We start from the raw sequence: 25,792 nt of genomic DNA, 5'->3' as shown, positions 1-25,792 counted from the left end.
GAGAGAGAGAGGGAAAGAGGAGAGAGAGAGAGGGAAAGAGGAGAGAGAGAGAGGGAAAGAGGAGAGAGAGAGAGGGAAAGAGGAGAGAGAGAGAGGGAAAGAGGAGAGAGAGAGAGGGAAAGAGGAGAGAGAGAGAGGGAAAGAGGAGAGAGAGAGAGGGAAAGAGGAGAGAGAGAGAGGGAGAAAGAGGAGAGAGAGAGAGGGAGGGAAAGAGGAGAGAGAGAGAGGGAAAGAGGAGAGAGAGAGGGAGAAAGAGGAGAGAGAGAGGGAAAGAGGAGAGAGAAAGAGGAGAGGGGGAAAGAGGAGAGAGAAAGAGGAGAGGGGGAAAGAGGAGAGGGGGAAAGAGGAGAGGGGGAAAGAGGAGAGGGGGAAAGAGGAGAGGGGGGGGAAAGAGGAGAGAGGGGGAAAGAGGAGAGAGGGGGAAAGAGGAGAGGGGGAAAGAGGAGAGAGGGGGAGAGGGAGAGAGAGGGAAAGAGGAGAGAGGGGGAAAGAGGAGAGAGGAGGAGAGCGAAAGAGAGAGAGGGAAAGAGGAGAGAGAAGAGAGAGAAAGAGGAGAGAGAGAGAAAGAGAAGAGAGAGAGAAAGAAAGAGGAGAGAGAGAGGGGAAAGAGGAGAGAGAGAGAGAGGGAGAGAGAGAGAGAGAGAGAGGAGAGAGAGAGAGGGAGAGCGAGAGAGGGAAAGAGGAGAGAGGGGGAAAGAGGAGAGAGGGGGAAAGAGGAGAGAGGGGGAAAGAGGAGAGAGGGAGAGAGAGGAGAGAGGGGGGGAAGAGGAGAGAGAGAGAGGGAAAGAGGAGAGGGAAAGAGGAGAGCGAAAGAGAGAGAGGGAAAGAGGAGAGAGAAAGAGAGAGAGGAGAGAGAGAGAAAGAAAGAGGAGAGAGAGAGGGGAAAGAGGAGAGAGAGAGAGAGAAAGGGAAAGAGGAGAGAGAGAGAGGGAAAGAGGAGAGAGAGAGAGGGAAAGAGGGAAAGAGGAGGGAAAGAGGGAAAGAGGAGAGAGAGAGGGAAAGAGGAGAGAGAGAGGGAAAGAGGAGAGAGAGAGGGAAAGAGGAGAGAGAGAGAGGGAAAGAGGAGAGAGAGAGGGAAAGAGGAGAGAGAGAGAGGGAAAGAGGGAAAGAGGAGGGAAAGAGGGAAAGAGGAGAGAGAGAGGGAAAGAGGAGAGAGAGAGGGAAAGAGGAGAGAGAGAGAGGGAAAGAGGAGAGAGAGAGAGGGAAAGAGGAGAGAGAGAGAGGGAAAGAGGAGAGAGAGAGAGGGAAAGAGGAGAGAGAGAGAGGGAAAGAGGAGAGAGAGAGAGGGAAAGAGGAGAGAGAGAGAGGGAAAGAGGAGAGAGAGAGAGGGAAAGAGGAGAGAGAGAGAGGGAAAGAGGAGAGAGAGAGAGGGAAAGAGGAGAGAGAGAGAGGGAAAGAGAGAGAGGGAAAGAGAGAGAGGGAAAGAGAGAGAGGGAAAGAGGAGAGAGAAAGAGAGAGAGGGAAAGAGGAGAGAGAGAGAGGGAAAGAGGAGAGAGAGAGAGGGAAAGAGGGAAAGAGGAGGGAAAGAGGGAAAGAGGAGAGAGAGAGGGAAAGAGGAGAGAGAGAGAGGGAAAGAGGAGAGAGAGAGAGGGAAAGAGGAGAGAGAGAGAGGGAAAGAAGAGAGAGAGAGAGGGAAAGAGGAGAGAGAGAGAGGGAAAGAGGAGAGAGAGAGAGGGAAAGAGAGAGAGAGAGAGGGAAAGAGGAGAGAGAGAGAGGGAAAGAGGAGAGAGAGAGAGGGAAAGAGGAGAGAGGGAAAGAGGAGAGAGAAAGAGGAGAGAGAAAGAGGAGAGAGAAAGAGGAGAGAGAGAGGGAAAGAGGAGAGAGAGAGAGGGAAAGAGGAGAGAGAGAGAGGGAAAGAGGAGAGAGAGAGAGGGAAAGAGGAGAGAGAGAGAGGGAAAGAGGAGAGAGAGAGGGAAAGAGGAGAGAGAGAGAAAGGAGAGAGGGAGAGAAAGAGGAGAGAGGGAGAGAAAGAGGAGAGAGGGAAAGAGAGAAAGAGGAGAGAGGGAAAGAGGAGAGAGAGAAAGAGGAGAGAGAGAAAGAGGGGAGAGAGAGAGGGAAAGAGGAGAGAGAGAGAGGGAAAGAGGAGAGAGAGAGGGAAAGAGGAGAGAGAGAAAGAGGAGAGAGGGAAAGAGAGAAAGAGGAGAGAGGGAAAGAGGAGAGAGAGAAAGAGGAGAGAGGGAAAGAGAGAAAGAGGAGAGAGGGAAAGAGAGGAGAGGGAAAGAGAGAAAGAGGAGAGAGGGAAAGAGGGAAAGAGGAGAGAGAGGAGAGGGAAAGAGAGAAAGAGGAGAGAGGGAAAGAGGAGAGAGAGAGGAGAGAGAGAGAGAGAGGAGAGAGAGAGAGAGGGGGAAGAGGAGAGCGAGAGAAAGAGGAGAGAGAGAGGGGGGAAAAGAGGAGAGCGAGAGAAAGAGGAGAGAGAGAGAGAGAGGGGGAAAGAGGAGAGCAGACACCTAAGCCTTGTCTGCTGCTCCGTGTCCCAGCTTCCCGGCCATGCCAAGGTGAGTTTGTTTATTGATTCTGGAGGCGTCTGGTGATGTGATGTTCTAACCATTGGCGTGGCCGGTGGGGGTAGAGGGGGGAAGGGGTGAGGTGTTTGGTAGTGCTGCTAACCCCAAGGACCTCACTGGGCGATAGGAGCCTGGGTAGGAGATAATCACTCTGTCAAACAACTCCGGCAACAGCAGGTAACGAGTGACGCACACAAACACACACACAGACGTAAACACACAGACACACACACACAAACGTAAACACACACACATGGACATAAACAAACACGCACAGGCGCACACACAAACCCTTACCAAAACGAGATACTGGGAGACGACGTTGTAGACCATAGCGAGAGACAAAAAACACGAGAGTAACATAAGTAGCTACTAGTATGTTAGTGACTACAGTGAAGAATGACGTGGGAGGAATGGGGGCAGGCAGGGCCAAACCATGCTTAGCACTAGGCACTAGTAACAGTTCCCAGGAGGAGCTACAGTGAGCCACACACAAACACACCACAGCTGAGTACAGACAGGGCCCCTGTGTGTGTGTGTGTGTGCGTGTGACTAGTGCAGCGTTGGTGTTGGGAAGACAGAAAACATTACAGGGCCTGTTTTTGGCACCAGGCGAAGCGAGGAGAGCGAAGGGGTGAGGAAAGAGAGAGAACGGTGGGGGCGGAGTGGAGGGGGTTGAGCGTTGGAATGAACTCTCTCAGGCTTTGTGGTGCACGTTTCCCAAGGCCCCGGCCTGGCCCCTTTGATAAATGACACATGTCATTCTGTCAGCCCGTGACACTGCAGCTGGGAGGCCCTGTGATGTATAGCTCTGCTGAAAAAGGAAATCAACTTTTTTCCCCTTCTCTCTCTCTACCTCTCTGTTGTCCTGGGCAGAGTGCATGTTCTTTTTTTTATTATGAGGATTTAGGTTTTCTTTAGCCCAGTAAGCCCCCTCCCCCCCCTCCCTCGCTCTTCTCCCTTCTCTCTTTCCCTGACACAGGCATGCTCAGAGACAGCTAGGCTGTGGCCTGGTTTGGTTCTCACTCACACAATGACACAGCTTCTAATGACGTACTAACCTAGTAACTCGAGGAAGGACACTGCAACGTCTGAGGTGAATCGAAGATTTATCACAGTGAGGAAGTAAACAAGGTATGAACATAGCGGGGCCTTAGCACATTCCGGTTATTCAGGATGACTGTCTCCCTACTGGGTCATCTGTCATCCATCTGTCTATGAAAAGGACAATGCAGTAATAAACATGATCCCGCGGAATGAATATACACGAATAGCTCTGTATATCTGTTTGACTATCAGACTCCAAAATAGTTTGGCGGAATAAATGAGAGAGAAAGCGAGCATAGCCAATAAAGAGCTCCGTGAGACACGGCCGACCCTCCCTTCCTGCCAGATTAGCCTATCACAGCTCCCCACTGACCCTTCGACTGCGCACGCCGCCCACACAGCAGCATGTGAGGCAAACTCTCTCTCTCTCTCCCCCTCCCTCCCTCTCTCTCTCTAACGGCTGACCTGTTATCAGTTCTCTGGAGATTTGACAGCCAACAAACCCCATAGTGTGAATCAGCTGAGACAGAGGAAATGTTTGAGTGTCACCTCTCAATTGTCATGCGACCAAAAGCCAGTCCAGAAAATCAGAGAGGCCTTCAACAAAGCGGGTGGGAATAAGGATCAGTACATATCATCCAACCATGTGGTCGGCTGAAAGAAAGACAGCCAGATACTGCAGAGGGATCACTTGATATCATTCCTGAATGATGAGGGAGAGTGAGAAGCGACTGATACGAGATCAGTTCGGGTTCCGTCAGAAATGTCAGGAATGAGGAATAGGAGAGGGCCAGATACAGGCACCAACACAGGGTATTCATCAACACGGATTCCACACATTATTGGTCCACTGAACCACTACAACATTAAAAGAGTTCACAATGTGTTGCTATGGGGACCAGCTACTTTGACTGAGAGAGAGAGAGAGAGAGAGACAGAGAGAGAGAGAGAGAGAGAGACAGAGAGACAGAGAGAGAGAGAGAGAGACAGAGAGAGACAGAGAGAGAGAGAGAGAGACAGAGAGAGAGAGAGAGAGAGAGAGAGACAGAGAGAGACAGAGAGAGAGAGAGAGAGACAGAGAGAGAGAGAGAGAGAGAGAGAGACAGAGAGAGACAGAGAGAGAGAGAGAGAGAGAGAGAGAGAGAGAGAGAGAGACAGAGAGAGACAGAGAGAGAGAGAGAGACAGAGAGAGACAGAGAGAGAGAGAGAGACAGAGAGAGACAGAGAGAGAGAGACAGAGAGAGACAGAGAGAGAGAGAGAGCAAACAAAAACAAGAGTCGTCTAGTGAGAGAGCCCAGGCAGCCACCTGGGGGTCGTGACCCACGAACGACCCCGTCAGATGTGCACTCTGGCTGGGTGCTAGCAGGGAGAGGGGCGGGAAAACAAGGCATCATTAGGGCTGAGTGATGAGCCCCTTGCCATGTTTAACCTCCTCCTTCAGTGACTACAGGGCTGCAACGCTCCACCACATGACCGACACTGCATTTATAAATGCCAGAGGGCCTTCTCACACACACACACAGGTGCGTGCACACACACAGAGAGCGAGAGAAAGAGACACACACACAGAGGGAGAGAGAGAAACAAACTACCTAAGCACACACACAAAACACACAGACACAATTCCTGAGGAACCCACTACTGAGACTGACCCCACACACCCGTAGCAGCCCTGCGAACAGCATAGCATGCCTGTGTGACCCGCTGCATATTGGCTGTTTTTCACGAGGCGTCACCATTGACCGACCCAACAAACGGCGGTGCCTTTAGCTAGCAGAACGTCATTCATATACCCGGTGTGTTGTGCTTACAAACACACTGAGGCCATTGTTTACATTTCGGGGTTTTTTGGGGGGGGGGATTTTTCACGTTTAATCACAGAAGAGGAAGTGGTGGGGAAAGGAAATAGGGGACAAAATGAAACAAAAAGGCCAGTGTATGGTAGTCGTACAGTTCAGAGTGTGTATATAAGCGACCGTACGGGGGCAGGTCGCTAAACGACACAGTCCACAGTGTTGGACTCTATGGTTGATCATGGGAGGCTAAACAGAACCCTAAATTCACATAATTGGCCCAGTGATGCTGAAAGTCCTGGGCATCGAAACATACGGATGTGAGTCAAAGTGCCTTAGTTTTGAGAGGGCTTCATCCCGTCTAGTAATTCTATTTCTGCGGTTCCCGGTACCTCTGCTCCCTGAGCCTCGGTACGCTGTGTGTTTGCCTCAATGAATCATCCCAGTGGTTATACTGTGGTAATAAGAAAACAATCTCCATGATCACACACACACAAACAACATTTCAAATTGCTATCATCCATCTCACCTACCCCTTTAAGAGCAGGGGGTAACACCCCCCCTTCCTCCACCGCGCCAGGGCTGGCCTTTGGAAAAGATGATGGTGGGAAAAAAAAAAATGTGCCGCGGCTGCCAAACGCATAAAGGCGCCGGGATCAATGCATTGCGGACCGTCGCGACGGGAGCTGCTATGTAAAACACTGCCTTAAGTCAGCCCGCATCCGGTTAATATTTAACCCCCCCGTCCATCTCGGCGCGAAGCGCTGCTTCCCCTTTAGCTCTGCCGTTTACTTTGATTACACACAAACGTTTGGGGGGAGAAAGTGATAAGAGAGAGCACATCCGATTTGCATGGGGATGGAATATGGAATACGATGGAATAAAAAAGAACGCAAGTTTGATAATAGCTTGGAGCAGTCTGGGGTCAGTCTGAGACATTGAGGGAGAGATAGAAAGAGGGAGAGAGAGAGCGAGAGAGGAGAGAGAGAGAGGAGAGAGAGAGCGAGAGAGCGAGAGAGGAGAGCGAGAGAGGAGAGCGAGAGAGGAGAGCGAGAGAGGAGGAGAGAGAGAGCGAGAGAGGAGAGAGAGAGCGAGAGAGGAGAGAGCGAGAGAGAAAGAGGGGAGAGAGAGAGCGAGCGAGGAGAGAGCAAGAGAGAAAGAGGGGAGAGAGAGCGAGAGAGCGAGAGAGAGGGAGCGAGAAAGAGCGAGAAAGAGCGAGAGAGAGCGAGAGCGAGAGAGGGGAGAGAGAGAGAAGGGGAAAGGCCTGAGTAGGAAAAGGCTCTAAAAAGCTAGCATTTCACTTATTTAGAACGAGATACTTTTCCATTCCGTTGTATTTGCGTAACACAGATAGTATCGTCTCTTTCCCAGTAAATGTTGTGTGCAAATGATTTCTAGGGAGGAATTTCCAAAGAAACAATTCCCACTTGAGCATGTAAATCTCCATAACTGAATATTCCCAGAGTTCTCAGCTCTCCTCGGCCACTTCACTTCTGTCACAGATTCCATGAAAGCTGTTGATAAATGGTTTCAGAATATTCATATTCTATATCCCATACTAGGTGTTTAACTGGTTTGATAATACCTTGTAATATGGATGTGATACGTACTCACTCTCTCAACAACCGCGTACGAGACAGTGGTGTCATCAAATATATTATCTTTGGAAAAACAATCATTCAGAATGTAGAAGACGTGGTACAATACAAAATGATATTCTCACACCTACAGTCATAGTGCTCTCACACACACACACCTCCAGTGAAGCTATCCCAAATGACAAACCAACACACTTCTCTGCACCCCCTACTACAAGAGCTGAGCATAGTCAGTGAAAACAGCATTTTACCAGTCATGCCAATGACATAATTTCCTACAACTCCCAGCAGCGCCCTCTTTCCCAGTTCCCTGCTCGGGAGGACGCTGTTCCTCAGTAATGATGAGGTGGAAGCAGCATGGGCCTCAGAATGACTTCCTCCCTCCCTGTATTTCAAACATCCAACTGCACTCACACTCAACTAAACCCCTGCCAACAGTTGGGGAAAATCTGTTTCTTTGACTTTCTTGTACGTTCTATACACACACACACACACACACACACACACACACACACGTGCCGACCATAGTGAAATGGATTGGTGACAAGCAGTGGTGTGTGTGTTAGATGTGAGTTAAAGCAACACTTAGGGAGGAAATAAGCCTTCAGGACTGCCAATGACAAGTGTTCATTTTCTCACTCACTGAACAGAGCTAGCCACTTTACAATGTGTGCGACCGTGAGATTAGCCTGTCCTGAAATAGAGAGAGGGGTTAGAGTGGGAGAGTGGGTCAGTGAAATAGATGGCGAGGAGATTTGGTCTCTCTGCCAGGGGGGAAGGTTTGCCAGCCTGACTTTGGTCTCACAGGTACTCCACACAGGATAGAGTCCACCCGGCCCGACACACATCCCTCAACACACCCCTCTCCCAACTACCTCAGCGAGGCCTGGTGAAGAGGAGGATCATGGGAAGTCCTTATCTCTGGCTAGCAACACCCATCGGACGCCACAGCACTCCCCGGACCCGAAGGGCGCAATAATTACTAATGCAGCACTTTATCGATTGGCACGCTCGCCGGCGCCCCTTGTTTTCGGGGGCCGACGGCTAGGGGGGGGGGGCTAACCAAAGTGACACGAGTAAAGTGTTATTTCTTTCACACGCCGACAGCTGGGCAAGAGAGGAGGAGTCGCCCTGGCTCACTCCACCCGGCAGTAATTCTTTATTGACACCTGTCAGGATAATGGCGGCAGTCACAGCTGCTGCAGGAGAATTTGTCCATCGCCCCGTTCCTCTGTCAGCTTTAATACCCGTCCTGTGGAACTGCCCCCCTCCAGCCCTGTTGCTGCCTGCCTAGCTAGTAGCTACCCCCTCTCCCGCTCACCCCCTTTTATTTCGCTCGCCTGCGTTTTGCCGCCAATCTACATACTTGCTTTGTTTGAAAAAGTTTTTAAAAAACAAAATGTCTATCTTAAGCGCTGGTTACGGAGAGCTTGACCTAATCTCTGCAATGTTGGGAAAAGAGTAGAAGATACAATGAGAGGTCTTTGCACTAGTAAGAGAGGAGGGAGTGTGAGGGATACATGTTAGAAAGAGGGAAGGGGCAACAAAGATAGGGGGAGAGATGAGATGGACGTGAGAAAAACAGAGAGAGAGAGGGAAAGGAGGACGATGAGTGCGAGGGTGTCCCTGGGTAGGGCTCGGCTCCCCTGTAGTAGGCCCACCTCGTTTGTCTGTTTGTTTGTTGGCATCAAAGCGCTTGCCTCTCGTTCTCCGTGCTCGTCCCTTGCTAACTGATGTAATGAGTGGGTAAGCTACATGTTTTTCTGTGCCGAGGAATTCAAATACTTATTAGACAAAATATTCTGTAATTGCTCATCTTTTATTGATGGCAGAAACATGTTCAATTTGGCTGGTACAGGCTTCCCATAGCACTGCCAAGCCTCTCGAGGATGAACACTACCGCTGATCAAGAGGACAAACTAACTCTCTGCAAATAGAACACTTTAACTTAACAACATTTTGGAGATCTTAAAAAAAAAAACATGTTCCTGTTACTGGACTCAAATTATGAACCAAATAAAGCGGCAAACAATTTGACAATAATTTGCTGTTAAACCACCTAGACCCTCTGCAACTACTATATGGCAAGCAATAAGCCTACTCAGCATTAAATGCTATCTACGGAATAACATACGAAACAAAAAAACAGGACTTTAAACAACAAACAAACCCACATTTATTTAAATACATGTCACAGTTATTGTATTGCATTTACTCTTGTTCTCAATCTAATTCAAATTCCATACAAATAACATTACTAAAATACTTTCACTTAAAAAAAAAAACTTTTTTAATCACTTTAAAAAAAAGTAAAAACTATAATAACGGTGACAAAGCAAACAGAGAGGACAGGGCTAGTGAATCCAATCCCACAGGGCTAGTGAATCCAATCCCACAGGGCTAGTGAATCCAATCCCACAGGGCTAGTGAATCCAATCCCACAGGGCTAGTGAATCCAATCCCACAGGGCTAGTGAATCCAATCCCACAGGGCTAGTGAATCCAATCCCACAGGGCTAGTGAATCCAATCCCACAGGGCTAGTGAATCCAATCCCACAGGGCTAGTGAATCCAATCCCACAGGGCTAGTGAATCCAATCCCACAGGGTTGCCTTCTATATGTTCGGCGTTGTTTTCTTTTCTGCCCCACTCCGAGATACATTTTTCTCCCGAGCAACAAAGCACATCTGGCTGCTTTAATGATATGATTTCCCATCATACTAAGCCACCCCCATTATGACCTCCCACCGTGCGTGTGCGTGTGCGTGTGTGTGTGTGTCTGTGTGTGTGTCTGTTTGTGTCTACAGTGCAGAGAGGGCGACACTCTTCTGATGGTAGCTTCGTGCCCTGAGGGCAGCTTAGTGAAAGAATGAGAAAGATAGAGAAAGACAAGATGAGCTTAAACATGATATGAAATGTATCCTTAGCTTCACACATACAGTCCTGAATGCATAAAAAAAATATATGTATGGTTGTACGGCTTAAACACAAAATATTCCCAATGTCTACTACTCTCATGCCTTATATCTGGAATATGTGTCACTACTAAACACACACACACACACACACACACACACACACACACACACACAACTCCAGCTAAGGCAGTAGAGGTTGGGCGACTGACTGGCTCAATTCCCAGATGCAAATTTAACTATTAGTCTCAGAGGGTGGCAGAAGAGCAAAACTGGCTATCGACGAAAGAAATCGATGCCACCTGCTAACGACACAGGCGCTCCAATTAAAGTAACCTCTAGTGAAGCAGAGAGAAGAGAGCCTGACCGCCAAACACACACTCAGGGAACTGTTACACACACACACACACACACACACACAGCACAGAAAAACACCCTACGGTATATCATTGTACATTAGTGATACGTGTGTGACGCGTGTGTGTCCTAGTTAGCTTGGAGTCATTGTGTTACTAATATGGTAAACAGAGTGTCAATGTACTGCCCTCTCACATACTAAGAGACGCAGGGCCCAACAGAAAGGAGACACTAGAGTGCAACAACGACTACTCTTGGTATCAGCATTTATTCCATCAAAACACACACACACGTTCCTATCCAGAGGCCCATCTTTGCACTCACAAATGTCATATTCACATTTCCTTAGAATTGTTAGATGTACAAAAACACACAACTCTAACGGTGACAAGCGTTGCTGTCTCAGTCGACGTCAGAGAGAGCGTGTGAAACATTTATCGCTTAACATTCCCTTGACCTTGACTAAATTGCCCACTACATTTGCACGCACCTCCAAAAACAAATCTTTACGTTCTCCGGCTTCCAGATTATAATATTTTCCCGGTGCTAATATCATTTTTCAGATTACTCCAAGATATTTTAGGCAGACGACTACAGGGATATAACATTGGGGGGGGGGAATACACCTTGTGGAAGATGGTCCTCCTCAGGCCGTTGATCTAAGAGTGGGGGCCACATAAATCTCGGCATTGCTGATTCTTTCGAGCGCAGAATATCATGTAACAGCATCGTCTAGTTAGAGCACAAAGGTCGCTGTGTAATCTTAGCTACCCCGGGCATGCTAAACCATTAATCCCAGGGCACTGGGCTTCTTAACTCACTAGAAATACACTGAGAGATTTTTTATACCAGGTTTCTAGAATGCCCCCTAAAACACAAGAGAGAGAGAGATACATTTTCCACACATTGAGACTAGGGCTATAGGTGGTTAAGACGTGAAGATGTGAAAAGGTGTGTGTGTGTGTGTCTCCCTCAATGCGCTGCTTCAAAACGTTTACAAAATGTACCATCAAATGAAAACGCCTAGCAAATAAAATATATACTTTGTATGCTAGAATTATGTTGCATAAACATAAACATATTATTATTATTTCATATTACACTGACCAGAATGTTGTGAGAAAAAGAAATGTTCTGGAAAAAGCAGCTACAACTCCCGCGTTAAATACATTTACAAAACCTCAAAGCTAGTTTGAGGTGTACAAGTGTCTTCTTACGCACAGTAACGATTAAGAAAGACAATGGCGGTTATTATAATATATAAAAGGGAAACAAACATTGCACATGCAGGAGTGTTACGACGCAGCTGATCGTGGTTCGGTGTGTCTGGCCTTTTATTATGTCGTTAAAGGCGGAGGATTAGGGAGGTCATTAAGAGGCATCGTCTCCTCCGACATGATTAGTCAGGTAGCAAAGTCCATTTGTCACCTACACGAGCAAATTGAGTTGACACTGCACTAGGGGCTACGGGGACTGTATAATATCAACTTGATTACATCAAGGCAGCTGCGGACTTGACACCTTACTGAATTTGTCAGCATTAATCGTCAGGGCCCGTCACAAATCCATCAGGTTTACAGATAATTAGGGGCTTTCTCTAATGAAGCCCAGAGAAGCAACCTTACCTTTTCTCTCAGATAATGAAGAAGCCTCTATCCCTGGGAAAGAGATGTTTTGTTTTCTCCCCAGACTACTAGCTCTGATTGGCTGAGACACACAGCCCCCAATTTAACGAAAGACAATGTCGCTCTTCTCTTTTTTTGTTTCTGTTTTTTTTAATCGCTCCTGTCCTCATCACCCTCGACTGAAACTGATATTCAAGGACAAAATGAGGCCTGAAATGAAGCAACACACAGGGATGTGTAAAACACACACACACACACACACACACACACTCTTACCAACTGCCTTAAATACACTGCAGGAGATGAACCGTAGCTCGTCTTAACCGTAAATGACAGGATATCTGAAAGAAGAGGAGTAGATATCATGGCTTTCCCATGACACTACGTATACTGTATATATGGGAAAGTCCTTTTGTATGGTTATGGTCCCATTATAACCGTTAAAACGTTCACACACACACACACACACAGAAAGTAAAAAGGCCCTATATTAAATGTCGCTCTATTCTACCTCCCTAAAACTAGTGAAAAATAAGGGTGCCCAGCTCCAGCCCTGTACCCCTGGGGTTCCACATTTGTTTTGGTTGAACCTGGTTTACCCTCTCAGTGAAAATATAACTCACAACAACCTCTTTTCCCGATGGTCGATCGAGTACTCATTCTCTAAACCTCTATTACCATGGCATTACCATGGCGATTTCCCCCTCTCTATTTCCTCGTAGGCTTCAGAGTACCAGGCATGGTTCAGTAGCTACTAGCTAGCATTGAAACACTGGACCATCATGCTTTAGCTGAGTGTGTGTCTGTATTTGTGTTAAAGGGGAGGGTTGGAGGGGGATGTTACTTCCAACAAACTGTCACGATCATGACAGAATGGTAACACTCCCGTCTGCCAAGTTGTGATTGACCATTAAAAGGCCATGATGTATAAGCCGGTCAATGACAGTCAAGCGGATCGATAGGACCATGTGGAGGGGTCAAGGTGATGGTTTTCATGTAAGATCTGCTCGGAACCATCCTATAGCCTGAATCCCAGCTTCTTTTTTTTCTTTTTTTTGATGTGATACAACACAAGAGACAAATCAGATGCGACTCAAACAGTGAGTATAAAGCATAAGACGGCTATTCAACACTGTGCGTCAGAAGCGTATGAGCTGTCGAGAGAAGTACTAGTTGAATACTATTCACAGTCAATCCACACTGACTCCCCATCACTTGGCGCCTATTTAAAATGATAAACCTGCCGAGTTCAAAGTCTTCGCTGCCTGGCCCTCCTGTTCGGTCCGCTTTACACCTCATATTTCAGAATCTCTTTAAAATTCCATGACTGTCTTTTGTTCACTCCACTTGTTAATGCCTAACTTCAAAGGCTGCGCCTCATTAGCACAGAGGTAGAAATCCCTGTCACTCATTTACATTTGTTTTAAAGTCGGCTTGAAAAAGAGAAGAGCGTCAAAAATCCAAACCACTAGACCTCCACCTCGACATGTGGTTTATCAGTGGTTGTCAGATAGTAAACACTATGGTCCTGTGGATGGTAGACATGGGCTGCATTGGTAAAGTGCTCTGTAGGAAGAGAGGAGAAGGTGTGTATTTGGATAAGAAGTGCAAATCTCTGGGTCTTATAGGAGACCTAGGGGGCTACTGGTGGTAGGCTGGTTCAGGTGCCCGAATTAATTAGGATTTAGCCCTTTCTGTGATCCTCAAAACACTTCTACCTCCTCCCTCTTTCATTCTTCCCTCTAGTATTTTCTCTAGAAAATATTAAAGAAAGAAGGATTCCCCTCCTTTTAAAGACTTTTTTTTTTTTTTTTTTTTAGACAACAGGGTTAGGGTTGTCCTTTGAGTGGCTAAGTCTGGTAAGGACCATGCGTGTCTCCATGGAGAGATATATTGATGTTTATCAGGGATGAATAGATCAAAGGCTGCCACATGACAGGCGATCAATCACGCATCAAATCAATGACGGCAATCCTCAAATAAAACCGAAAAGAAACAAAACCGGCTCTGGACAGTTTTTTTCTCCCTCTCTTCCGAAGTCAATTATTCATTATTACTCGCTCTTTAACACTGCAATGAACCCCACATGGAAACTCTATCTCTAACGTTTCGTTTATCTAGCTCCCCAAGTAGACGACTTTTCTGGCAAGCTAATAACAAATCAGGCCTATCGTTGACAGAAATCATATGGCAAAATAGAAAACAATAATGGTCAACAAACGAAGATGTGTTGAAAGTCAAACTTATTTTTAGGCTATTGCGTATGTATAACACGAGAAATGGAAAATTGAAAAAATAAAACATTTAGTGAATTAAAACGAGAAGGGGAAAAAAAAGTCCGACATTGTATCTCCATTTAGTAAGAGACGGTGAAAATGAACTTCTGTGTGCGCTGGTGCTTACCTGCTGATCGCCTGGGCTCTTGCTGCTTTCTCCTCGGCATAGTGACCGTCACGGTCCACGGTACTTTTCATGCAGGGATCAAAACAATAAGTCTGTCAGTGGAGAAAAACCATCCCGTTGCTTTTTTTTCGGGAAATAACCGTAAACAGTTTTTTTCTATTAGAATGGTTTGTTTCTTTTGTAATTGTGGGCTTATGCCAGACAACCTGAAACGGCCACAATGTAACTAAATATGTCCTTAAGGCCTAGGAATAGAAACAAATGACAGGAGATAAAGGACAAACGGGGAAAAAAGGGTTTCTGTGATATCAAAACGACGCACGAATATCGCCAGCTCATAACATGTCTATCAAATACCATCTTCCCTCATCTCTGTGTGTCAGAAAAAAAGAGGCAGACATCGAAGCCAAGTTTCAGTCACTCCCCTGCTGCCATATGGGGCTATATGGCGGTGTTGGGGCTACTTTGTATCGTCTTCACTCCAAAATAAATAAACTCTGATGGTAAACGAATAAGTCCAGTGTGAGCGAACACAATGTATTTCCGTGGGAAGGCTGCGCTTCTTCAAGCTCAGATCTGAAACAAAACAGAATTGAGAGAAAATAGACAGGCATTAGATGGTTAATGTCAGCCCGTCACCACGCCACCTATTCCGACCAAAGCCTCGCCGTCAGCGGATACTTTTCTCCCCTCTCTAGCTTGAATCGGGGTGGTAGGGCTTCTACTTACATTTCTAGTCGTTAAAATGACTATTATCAGCCGCCGATCAAGCAATATGCAGGTGGTTGATGTGGTGGAGAGCCTGCGACTAAAGAGAAACAAACAAGATGCAGGCATCCACCCTCGCCGGAGAGAATGTTCCTTTTGTAAACTCCAGGGGAGTGAACCGAGGTCTCGTCTGCTCCTCCAGAGAAAAAAAATGAAACGCAGGGAATCTCGACGCGTTTCAGACAGTCTCAACTGATAGACAGACGCATCGAGTGGCTTTTCCTGCTTCATTTTCACTCCTCCCCTCGCGCTACAAGCGTCACCCTGACAGTAGAGCCCACCTGTCAATCTTTTTAATTGTCTTGTTTTTTCCTCCGCTTCAAATTGAAATGACTGACAAAGGAAAGCTTGCATCAGTAGGCTAAATATCAAATTGGTGCTTTGAAATATTGGTCCATAAACTTCCTGCATAATGTTATTATGGCAATTAGTCAATTACCACAAAGCTATTCCTAGGTTAGGCTATATTACTATAACTAGGCTAATCATGAGTCACCATCATCCTCATGTGACAAACTCACATTAACTTTATTTTGCCTGACATGTGCGATCCTATGTCAAACCCAACATGGCAATGTTTTGGACTTATTTGTTGGAAACATTCGGGCTGAAGTTTGCTAGTGCGAGAGCGCCAACATTTACGCATGCTTGGGGAGAAACTATATTTCTGCAGGTAATAGCCTACTAACGGTGCTTGTTAATACCTGCATGGTGGTGGTCGGCACTGGCTGTGTTGGCAACTCTTTGGCTTTTTGTGTACAATCGTTGAGGATATGTTTGAGACTCCGATTGATATGTTTCACCTTACGAGGAAGTGTGTCATGTCCCGGAAGGGGAGGGACTCAAAAGGAGACACGCCGCTACAGTAGGAGTTTGGCTGCCGCTACAAGGTTGCGCCGTGCTATAGCCTAGTGATCATCAAAGCAAATATTGCAAAAGCACGTTATTGCGTGTCGATCTTATGCGACAACAACAAACAAAAAAACGCGCGGCTAATATTGTTTTTAATCGCATTGCATTGCGTGGCCTACCCTGCTACGTGAAGAAAGCCTAGCATAGGCTAACGATAAACATATTGATATCAACGCACAGCCAGTGCCCGTGAACTTTGTCACATAGTCCCTCCCTGGTGCAATGTCCACCTCTTTCTTGTTGAGAAACGGTAAGAGGGTGTTTTCGATATTCGGCGGGGTGTGCAGAGGAACCGATGCACTTTCCAGAGTTCATTTTATATCGCGCCGCTTCATTATAGATTTGTCATACTCCACGCACTTCATGGATTTTAAAGGTTCTTCGATACCGAGCTCCATGAAAAAGCTGGTCGTAACGAAGCTCAGCCAGAATTTCAGAGACGCCGTTGCCTTACAAACTGTTCCAGTCCCGACACCTGGCGACGGGGACTTGCTTGTCAGAAATCGGTAAGTTTTGGTTAGAAATTGGACAGGTTCCCATTTTCCGCGTATGCGTAGCCTATAGCCTATGTATAGACCATTCCAATATGGGGCACATTTTGGAGCCAATATCTTTGATAAACTATTTGGTATTGTTTTCAAGTTGTGAAAGGGTCTCTTACCTCGGTTAGAATCGCCTATCCATCCCCATCGATTATACACGCGAGCAAAATATGTGAGGAATATTTCCAAGTTCCGCCCCTACATTTGTCTATCAATCCATCTCGGCATCTCGCTCTGTCCTGTCTCCTTACGTCACGAACCTGCAAACAGAAAGTCATGGGTGGTGGGCGGGGGGGGGTGTAAAGACTCTCACGAATAGATGAGGAGATGGAGAAACAGCTTTGCATGGCATTGGGGCTGCGGCAGGATCATCATTTTCCGCTGCATAAAACCAATGCATAAGACTCTATGTGTCTGTCCGGTTCAAAGCAAGATATTTACAAATGTTGATTACATTCGGGGTACTGTAACAGAGCAGGAATGTAGGCTACTTAATCTAACCGGTTATTTACTACAATACAAGTCGAAGAGATATTAAAATGCGGGTCAATGCTGGTGTAGCCTATTAGAGCGCAATTGATCAGTGAAATGAAGGGAGGGTCTTGCATTATGGTTTAGAGACCAAGGACATAGTAGCATTATCTAAAGATCAAATAGCTTTGAACATTTACAGAAATTGTCATATGTAGCCTAAACCTTTTTCACAGGATTTGTTTTATGTGTTTAATTGTGGATGCGTAATTTAGGTAATTTAAAAAAATATATCGCATTTATAACTTGAAAATGTGGAATTTTGAATTACAAATACAATTTGCCATGGAGAGGTAGCCTATCTCTCATCTTGGGAAAAGGAAAGAACTGTTGATGCGCAGTGGTAGGTTATTCTCCCCCACCGGAAACCTTGAATTGTAGATTGAAATAGATTGAAAAGTATGGCATCACGTATTGTTCTATAATTTAATGTAGGCCTATGCCCTTATACTTCTTTTTTTTTAGCAATTCTTTGTGTGTTGTCTGTAATGAATCCCCATCATATGAGTTGGCCTGGAAAATTACAACATTTAGCTATTAGCTAACAACTAGGCTTCACAAGCACCTTCAACTGAAGAAAAAAAACAAGTTAAAGGGCCTAGTTATCAAGGCATATTTCTCGATCTGGGTTATTATGTATTTGTTAATAACTACATCAGAAAGGCCAATTCTATGGCCTCAATGCAGAGCTCGGAATTAGCAGATATGACTGTGATGTCGCATTTAGGCCTTGTATAAAGTCTGCTTGGTTAAATTATCTGGGGTGGGAAGACAGTTGCGCAACACAGCCTACTGTAGTCCACGGTCATTTAATTGCACATATTGCCTATGATAATTTCCTTAGGCTATTGATGACCCTTGACCTTTTGAACTGTGATTTACCCATGAATTAGGCTGGACTGTAGGAATTAGATAGCGTAGGCTATAATATAAAATGCACACAGCTGCAAACCACAGGTGAAACAAGCTTTGTTTAGAAAATTGAGTGGGTCAGCGCCACTGCTAAGGTAATTGCACAAAAGACGAACCATTAGTGATAGTGAAATGCAATATCAGATGATGTATTAGTGTACAAGGTTTTAGAACGTTATTGTAGTTGTGTGGCATGTCTACGGACAGGACATGGCTGGACCACTTGTTGGCCTCTGCAATGCTTTGGTTCACAATGCAATGTGTATCAGGAAAATGTTTTTATTTTATGCATTATTAACCTGAATTTAACACATGTTGGGTTTAAATTGAGATATGCATTGATATGTTTCAGTGGCCGAGATGATGGTGCATTCAAATGTGCACATTTTTTAAATCCAGCATCTTTAAGAATATCAGGCCCAATCCTGACTAGAGATCCCAGTTCTTTAGTTTTAACTTTTGAACTGGCTCTTTAATGCATGGTGTTTCAGTTCTGTTGGTCCATTATGAGAGATTCAGGTTAAAATATTTACTGGTATGGAAAAAATTCAGAAAGGCTGCAAAGAAAAAGTGATTTGGAAAGTATAGTCAAACTAGATGTTTTCCTATATTTAATTGGAGCCATTTATTTGTAACTAAACCGGGCTGGTACATTTTTAAGTGCTAAAAATGCAAATGTGACATGCACAATGATGAGTCGCAACAAGGGTTCTTCTGGAGGATAGAAAATGATTTATTTATACATTTATTTCACACAAGGATTTTTTTTCTTCTCCATGTCATCAACTGAGATGAAAACAGTTATTTTTTCATGTCGAGGTAAAGAAATATACAAGATTTAAAAGTGCAGTTTGTTCTTGTGTGTCTCTCAAGACAATGACTCATGACATCATGCAATGTGTTTCGGGTGGGTGTTTTTTCAAGACAAATGGTATCATTGCCAAAACAAACCAATGTTTCCTTCCCGAACGGTGTCGCAGAGGTTTTCTAGGGAATAGAAGTGAAATCTTGACCTTCGCAGACATTACTGTAGGCATTCTGAAGTGCACCTCTTTATTTTATTATAACTAACTATTATCATGTTATTATCAAAATCTTTAATTAATTGACTTTAATTAATTGACTTGAATGCTAGGTAACAATTGTTAATCATTCACTTGCATTTTGTTCTTTGTTCCATTCCATGCAGATTTGTTGGAATCAATGCCTCTGACATCAACTACTCAGCAGGCCGCTACGACCCTTCGGTGAAGCCACCGTTTGATGCCGGGTTCGAGGGCATTGGCGAGGTGGTCGGACTCGGCCTGAGTGCCAGCGCCCGCTACACCGTAGGCGACACCGTGGCCTACTTTGCTGATGGGGCCTTTGCAGAGTACACGGTGATACCCATGATCAAGACCGTACCCGTACCCGCGGTGAAGCCAGAGTTCCTCACCCTGCTGTTAAGCGGTGCCACAGCTTATATCGCCATGAAGCGGCTTGGCGACCTGGTGAAGGGCGAGACAGTGCTGGTGACGGCCGCTGCCGGTGGCACGGGCCAGTTCGCCGTGCAGTTTGCCAAACAGGCCGGCTGCCATGTTGTGGGCACCTGCTCCTCCAATGAGAAGGCTGGCTTCTTAAAGACCATTGGCTGCGACAGGCCCATCAACTACACGTCTGAGGATCTGAGCGCCACGCTGCGCAGAGAGTACCCACAAGGCCTGGACGTAGTCTACGAGTCCATAGGCGGCAGAATCTTTGACATGGCGGTCAACAATCTGGCCAATAAGGGCAGGCTGATCGTGATCGGGTTCATCTCAGGGTACCAAACGGCATCAGGGGTCCCAACTGTTAAAGGAGGGACTCTGCCCGTGAAGCTGCTCCAGAAGTCAGCCAGCGTGAGGGGGTTCTTCCTACCTCACTTCCTGTCTGACTACAAGGAGGCGATGGGAAGCATGATGCAGATGTTTGCTAAAGGGAAGCTGGTGTGTGAAGTGGACTGTGGGGACATGGCCCCCGAGGGCCGTTTTGTGGGGCTGGAGTCCGTCTTTAGGGCTGTGGACTACATGTACGCTGGGAAAAATGTTGGAAAGGTGGTGGTTGAGGTGACTCCACCCTCACTGGAGAGCAAACTGTGATTTGCCTTAATGTGAATGCACTGGAATCCTCAAACAAATCATATGTATGTATAATGAAATGAACTATGCAAGTACATATGTTGAAGGCAAATTACCCAAACTGTGACAATCTACAGTACTCTTGAGTTGAATATATTTTTTGAACAGTTTATTTCACCTGAATCTATTTTGATATTACTAAAATGTTGTTCTGTTCGAGACAGTTCCTTTATGTTTCGATGATTGTATTGAATAAAGCAAAGCCAACGTCCCAATGAACGGGGATCATACTTGTAGAGTGAAGATTGCTGGTGTAACAGAAGGTTATCTCAAGAAAATAATGCTGTACCCCTCTAGATCAAATGCCTCCCTCATTCTCATGCTATCACACACACACATACACACACACTTGTTTAATTGCTCTGTGCTCAAGACTAGAGCTAACTAAAATGTAATCCTATTAAAATGTTGTATTTACAGTAACTAGACCAGTGGCTGCATTGACTGTCCACAGTTTATGCATGATTACTGCACTTCAGACAATGTACCAGCATATCAGCTGAACTTGTCCCTCTGTTTAACAGGAAACAAAGTAGCTGAGGACAATATTGCATAATGATCTCATTTAGTGTTACCAGTTTAAACCTCTGTCATACTTTTGGAATATATGCCTAAGCATGCCCAGAGCAATTGACCCATTTAGTCCCTCACACACACACACACACACACACACACACAACAGATTACACATTAATATAATTAATACATTAACTTAAATCAACAGAAATACAATGTATTGTAGATGTACAGTAGGTTTTAAAATAGCACATTTTGAGAAGTATTTGCAATGTATGATGTGTAATTAACATTCAAATATCTAGAATACAGTATCTTACATTCTTGATTAAAAAAAATGAAATGTGTTTTGTTGTAGTAAAGTCTGTATATATACTTGTCAGAACTGAATGCAGCATCAGGTGTGCTTGGTATTTTATAGCACGTTTGTGGCTGACAGAAACCTCTTTCCATTCACATGCCCCAAGCTGCACATAATAAAAAAATTAGTCCAGCTAACCAGAACTTGGGGTTGAAAATGCCATTAGTTTGTCCCACAACAAGCAGAAACCACTTCTATTGAATGTATTGTGGAATGCCTTCTGAGGTAGGCCTACGGTTTTCTTTTCTTTTTTGTTACCGTGAGGATAAGGTTCCACTTGACGTTTTGGATTCTCTTAAGCCAATACACTCATCTTTTTTTTCTCTAATTTAAATATAGAACCCTTTTAAGCTAAGTATCATGTTATCTACCCTCACATTAGAGGTTAGGGTCGATGAGTTACCAGGTGGGATACAATTGTCATGGAGAAATGCCTTATCTTACATATTAATTCTAAAACTATTTACAAGTTAAGGTGGGTGTTATTCTGTGGCCTTTTTTTAAATTCTTTTTTTTAGAAGTGAGAAAAGGTCATCAAAAAACACTTCTAAGGCAACACGTTATGTATCAAGCCTAGGAACACAAAACAAACACCTGTTTCCACCGGGGAGGGACGTCTGTGTGTTCATGCACTGTGGACATGCAATATCCTCCTCCAGGTGGCCACTCAAAAAAGATCTCAGTGTGAAACACGTTACAGGTGTGACCCCAGCATGCAAAGCTGCTACCTTCGCCAGGCAGGCAGCTCAGGAAATCAGAAACATACTCACCAGCCTGAAGCCATTTGAACCTGCACCAGTGTGTCTCACACACACACACATACACACACCCATATGTGTTCCAATAGAATAGTGGTCTGTGTAATGCATGCAGTGTATTTCTGTAGATTGGTTCTTACTATCTTTGGTATTTTTTTAAACATTTGAGGTCCTCTTTGATTTCTACTCCTGTGTGAAATATAGAAATGAAGTGAATGATCTCTGCGCCCATCCTTGTAAGTGTTTGATAACAGCGTCACTGTACAGCATGGATGAAGGTGAGCAACCCGAAAGCTATTGTTAAAGGCAGATGCACTTACCGCTCATTAAAATGGATTGTTCACTCAGTCATTCCAATGCAAGAGCACACTCACACGCTAGTCACAGAAAGGTGAGAGAGGTGACACAAGTGAATGTACACGTGAATTTACCGTGCTCGAGTACAGTAGCGCGCATACTCTGGCTAGACGTACGGACCGTCAATGTGTATCTGTCTTCAATTACCAGCCCGAGGCCTCACTCTGGTCCTCCGGGGCCCACCTGTAGCAGCCATGATTAGTGCACATTCACAGTCCAATTAAAGCACAAGACAAACTGGAGAAAACAACACATTTGATTTAATTGGCTTGTAGCTGTTAGCAGGCTCTTAACAAATCATATAGACACATACCTGTTGTAGTCACCTTCTGAGGTACATGACAAAATGTTGGTGGAGTGACAAACATGTTTTGGAAAAGTGTAGCGTTTCTCAATGTAGCTTGAAAATATTAGTTATTGTTAAAAAAAAAAATGTATTGCTTAGACTATCGTTAGGGGTTTTGAGATCCAGTATATTGCATCCACCTTTAACCTGGGTATAGCCCTGAAACTCTAAACATAAAATTGAAAAGTTTATAATATGGCAAACGTGAAACAACCACAACAATTTATGTAAGAAAAGTTCAAATCTAAAATAAATGTCCAAAAGTGCATGTCATGAATAGGTGTGATACTTGGTTTGCCAGAGGTCTGTGCTTTGTGCATACACGCCCAAAATGGGATCTGTGACCTTTTTACAGCTTTGCTTTCAATTCAATTGAACCATATAATTGTTGATTATAAGAATACATGGAAAATACTGTCAACAGTTTAGTGAAATGCCAGTGTTGTAATACACAAAATCAATTTGATCAGCTGGGTATTCAATCAACCGTGTTACTTTAGACTCTGCCGTCCCTGTTCCCATACTAGAACACCTAGCATAGACATCATTCGGTGTGGTCTGGTATAACCTGGTGCCTTAGTGGCTAAGTCTGTCATGGCTCAGGTCCACTTTCAGTCACAAAGAATCACTCAGACCCCTCAATCACCATCACTCCTCCCCTTGTTACAAAACCCCACTGAACCAATTAGTCAATGCACACACTGTAAGTTAAGGTAAAAACAGGTGACTTTCCAATACTTTTTACCTGGTGGTTTTATTTAACAAAATATATTATAATATGTTACTTTTGCTCATTTTGTATTGCATAGAAATATGAACACAAGGTTTCTCTTGTGAGCGTTTTCCATACTAATGTCATTATTTTGCATTTCTCCATTTTTTTTATGGTTCACTTTTAGAAAATAGGGGAACCCTTTTTTGGTTCCAGGTAGAACTCTTTTGGGTTCCATGAAGAGCCCAATAGGAGCCCAATAGGGTTCTACCTGGAACCAAAAAGGGTTCTTCAAAGGGTTCTTCAAAGGTTCTCCTATTGGGACAGCCAAAGAAACCTTTTAGGTTCTAGATAGCACCTTGTTTTCGAAGAGTGTAGGGTAGCAGTGTGTGGGTGTGCATGTATCAGTACTGCTGGGAATCTGTCGGTCTGTCAGGGTCACAAGGACTCAGTGGGACATAAATTAGAATATGCAGCCGGGCCACTGAAGTCTCACTGAGGAGGAGGAATTCCTTTCTTAATCAAGTTCCCCTGATTAATTGTAATAAAGGTGTCATCCATAAATGTGTCCTCCTGATTGAGTAATTTGAGGCTGAAGACAGTAAGCACATCCCCGGTGATTGGGGTTTTACAATGGGCTGGGGAGGGGGGTAACAGGGAGACACGGCGACGACACAAGTAGCTCTTCAGTGCACTGGCAGTCACCCTCCCTCCACGGACAGCTTTCGCACAGCTGACGGAAATACAATTATCAGTGTGATCTGCTTAAGAACTCATCAGCGGCTCCACTGCCCAGTGAAGACATTCACAGAGTTGGAGAGAAAAAGAGAGCCGAGAGAGAGGAGGGGATGGTGCCGAGAGAGAGGAGGGGATGGTGCCGAAAGGGGGGCCTGACTGATTGAATGCGGTTCTATTTTTGTACAGGCCGAATGTTCCTTTAATATTATACCGTAAATTAATGTATTGATTCAACCTGTTCCAAATCAATGTCTTTATTCCAATGAATGAAAAACATCCAGGTGCCTGTAAACGTACTATATGTGTATTAAATACGCTTTCAGATTGCATTTCAATACCACACACCAGTCAAATACATATTGGTCATACGATATGAGTGGTAGAGAAAACAAAACGTATCCAAATGTATCTGATGTTGGTGGCAATATACAAAGTAGCGAACCTGAGCCACGTAACAACGCAGTGCAACCTGTACAGTCAGGAAAGGCTAGCCTACGATCATTGAGTCGGATGTCACGTGTGCAGGCGAAAGTCAAGGGCAGTAAGTATTCATACAGTGGATGGATGATATTATCAGCACACCGTGTCGGACGACAGCATCCCAGTTTCATCGGTCGGTGTCTCTCCATTGCAGACGTAAAGGTCGAAACACCCAGTCCATCCCACCCCATGCGAATGATGGACAGGTCCTCAGTTAGCCCAAACACCAGGTCCCCCTGTCCCCATTCTTTACCCGCCAAACGCCACTGCAGCCAAGGACGCCGGGGTGTCAGCAGCGAGGCATCTGGGCGACATCGTTCATCAGGGCGCATCGGTAATGGGAACCTCCCGGTGACAATGGTCGTCAGGACACAAAAGCAAAAGGGACCATAAACATGGTATGACAGATGGCCAATAGGGGACAGGCTCTGACAGGGAGGGAGGTAGTGAGAAAGAGAGAGAGAGAGAGATAAACATGAGATAGCGAGAAGGACAGACAGGAAGAGAGATTTCATGCTAAAGTGTTTGGTGTTATGAAAAACAAATCCTCAAACCCCCAGATGATAACTATATGTTCAATGTCAATGGTGAAGAGGTGGACTGGAAAGCACAAGATAAGTACTGCCTTGCCTGTATATAACAAAAAATGCAATGGAACCCCTTCCGTCGGGTCCCATCAAAGATGAGGGTAAAGAAGTAGTTCTGTCTCTCCCCTACTCAATGAACAAGATAGGCTAGCTACATTTAGAAAAGAAGAACGTTCAAAGCAGAAAATAGTTTTTTTTCCCTCTTAACATCTCTTCCTTTTTTCTCCCTCTCCTCTGATCAGTCTAATGAGCTTGCGTTTGTTTCAGTTTGTTTACCATCGTGTCAGCGTTGACATCGGCCAATTAGCGAAGTGAAACCGTTTAACTGTAGCTACGGTATGTCGGGGAGTGAAGGCACGGCGAGAGGAAGGAAAGAGATGTTGATTTAAAGGACACGTGGACAACCACCAGGTTTTATGACAAAAACTGGGACCAACAGGCATGGTAGCTACTGCAGGAGCTAAAGCTGCTAGCATCATACGCTAGCTCAGAAGTTCTTCAGATATTGCCTCCCTGATCCTTTGAAAACACATGAGGAACCAATGGGAGGGGGACAGAATTGATCTAGAAGTTTTTGGTTTAATTCAACTACTGGAAATTGGACCTTAATACTTTGCCTGAAGAGGGTGGTGTTTTGTGGTAAATCGTGGTGAAAGAAGTTTGAAGTGAAGTAAAAACAAAGGGATAATTATGGAGGTGATAGCAACGACAGAATGTGAGAAACACACAGGTTGCGTGAAAATGAGGTGAGGCAGGGATGCTGAGGGTTGTCAAGAAATGACTACTTGTTGTAGATCCCAGAAGAGAGAAGACATCGTTGTGCTAACATCTACATCACCTCGGGACTCACATGTTGTCTCAACTTTCTCATATG

At 45.1% G+C, this 25,792-nt stretch overlaps 2 protein-coding genes across 4 annotated transcripts in view; one reads left to right on the top strand and one right to left on the bottom strand.

Annotated features, from left to right (window-relative positions):
* Positions 1-16,703, bottom strand: part of LOC112233246 (teashirt homolog 1) — a 49,698-nt gene extending 32,995 nt beyond the window's left edge. Inside the window, exons 1-3 of one of the 3 annotated variants that reach the window (XR_002950745.2) lie at positions 14,972-15,807; positions 14,243-14,818; positions 6,534-9,799 (exon numbers count right to left, since the gene is read on the bottom strand). Coding sequence is in view for 2 of the 3 variants with exons in the window: in XM_024400747.2 (XP_024256515.1) it covers positions 14,243-14,282 (40 nt within the window). In the remaining variant the exon portion in view is untranslated. Of the gene's footprint in view, positions 1-6,533; positions 9,800-14,242; positions 14,819-14,971; positions 15,808-16,583 lie in introns of those variants that run through there. The other 2 variants (XM_024400747.2, XM_024400737.2) reach the window with 2 other exon arrangements.
* LOC112246580 (prostaglandin reductase 3-like) lies at positions 15,833-20,926 on the top strand. Its single transcript, XM_024414996.2, has 2 exons — positions 15,833-16,428; positions 19,097-20,926. Exons 1-2 carry the CDS (start codon positions 16,145-16,147, stop codon positions 20,022-20,024), a joined length of 1,212 nt encoding a protein of 403 aa, XP_024270764.1. The 5' UTR covers positions 15,833-16,144; the 3' UTR covers positions 20,025-20,926.
* Positions 20,927-25,792: the final 4,866 nt, after the last annotated feature.

The sequence above is a fragment of the Oncorhynchus tshawytscha genome, linkage group LG03, assembly GCF_018296145.1.
Source record: "Oncorhynchus tshawytscha isolate Ot180627B linkage group LG03, Otsh_v2.0, whole genome shotgun sequence".
In the NCBI taxonomy this organism is placed as follows: domain Eukaryota; kingdom Metazoa; phylum Chordata; class Actinopteri; order Salmoniformes; family Salmonidae; genus Oncorhynchus; species Oncorhynchus tshawytscha.
This window is presented reverse-complemented; position numbering and strand designations above follow the sequence as displayed.

What these genes read in the sequence shown, in the direction of transcription:
- LOC112246580 (XM_024414996.2), top strand. Translation starts at nt 16,145, where the DNA reads ATGTCCACCTCTTTCTTGTTGAGAAACGGTAAGAGGGTGTTTTCGATA. An exon ending in GACTTGCTTGTCAGAAATCG is followed by an intron (nt 16,429 to 19,096) that starts GTAAGTTTTGGT and finishes CATTCCATGCAG; the next exon opens with ATTTGTTGGAATCAATGCCT.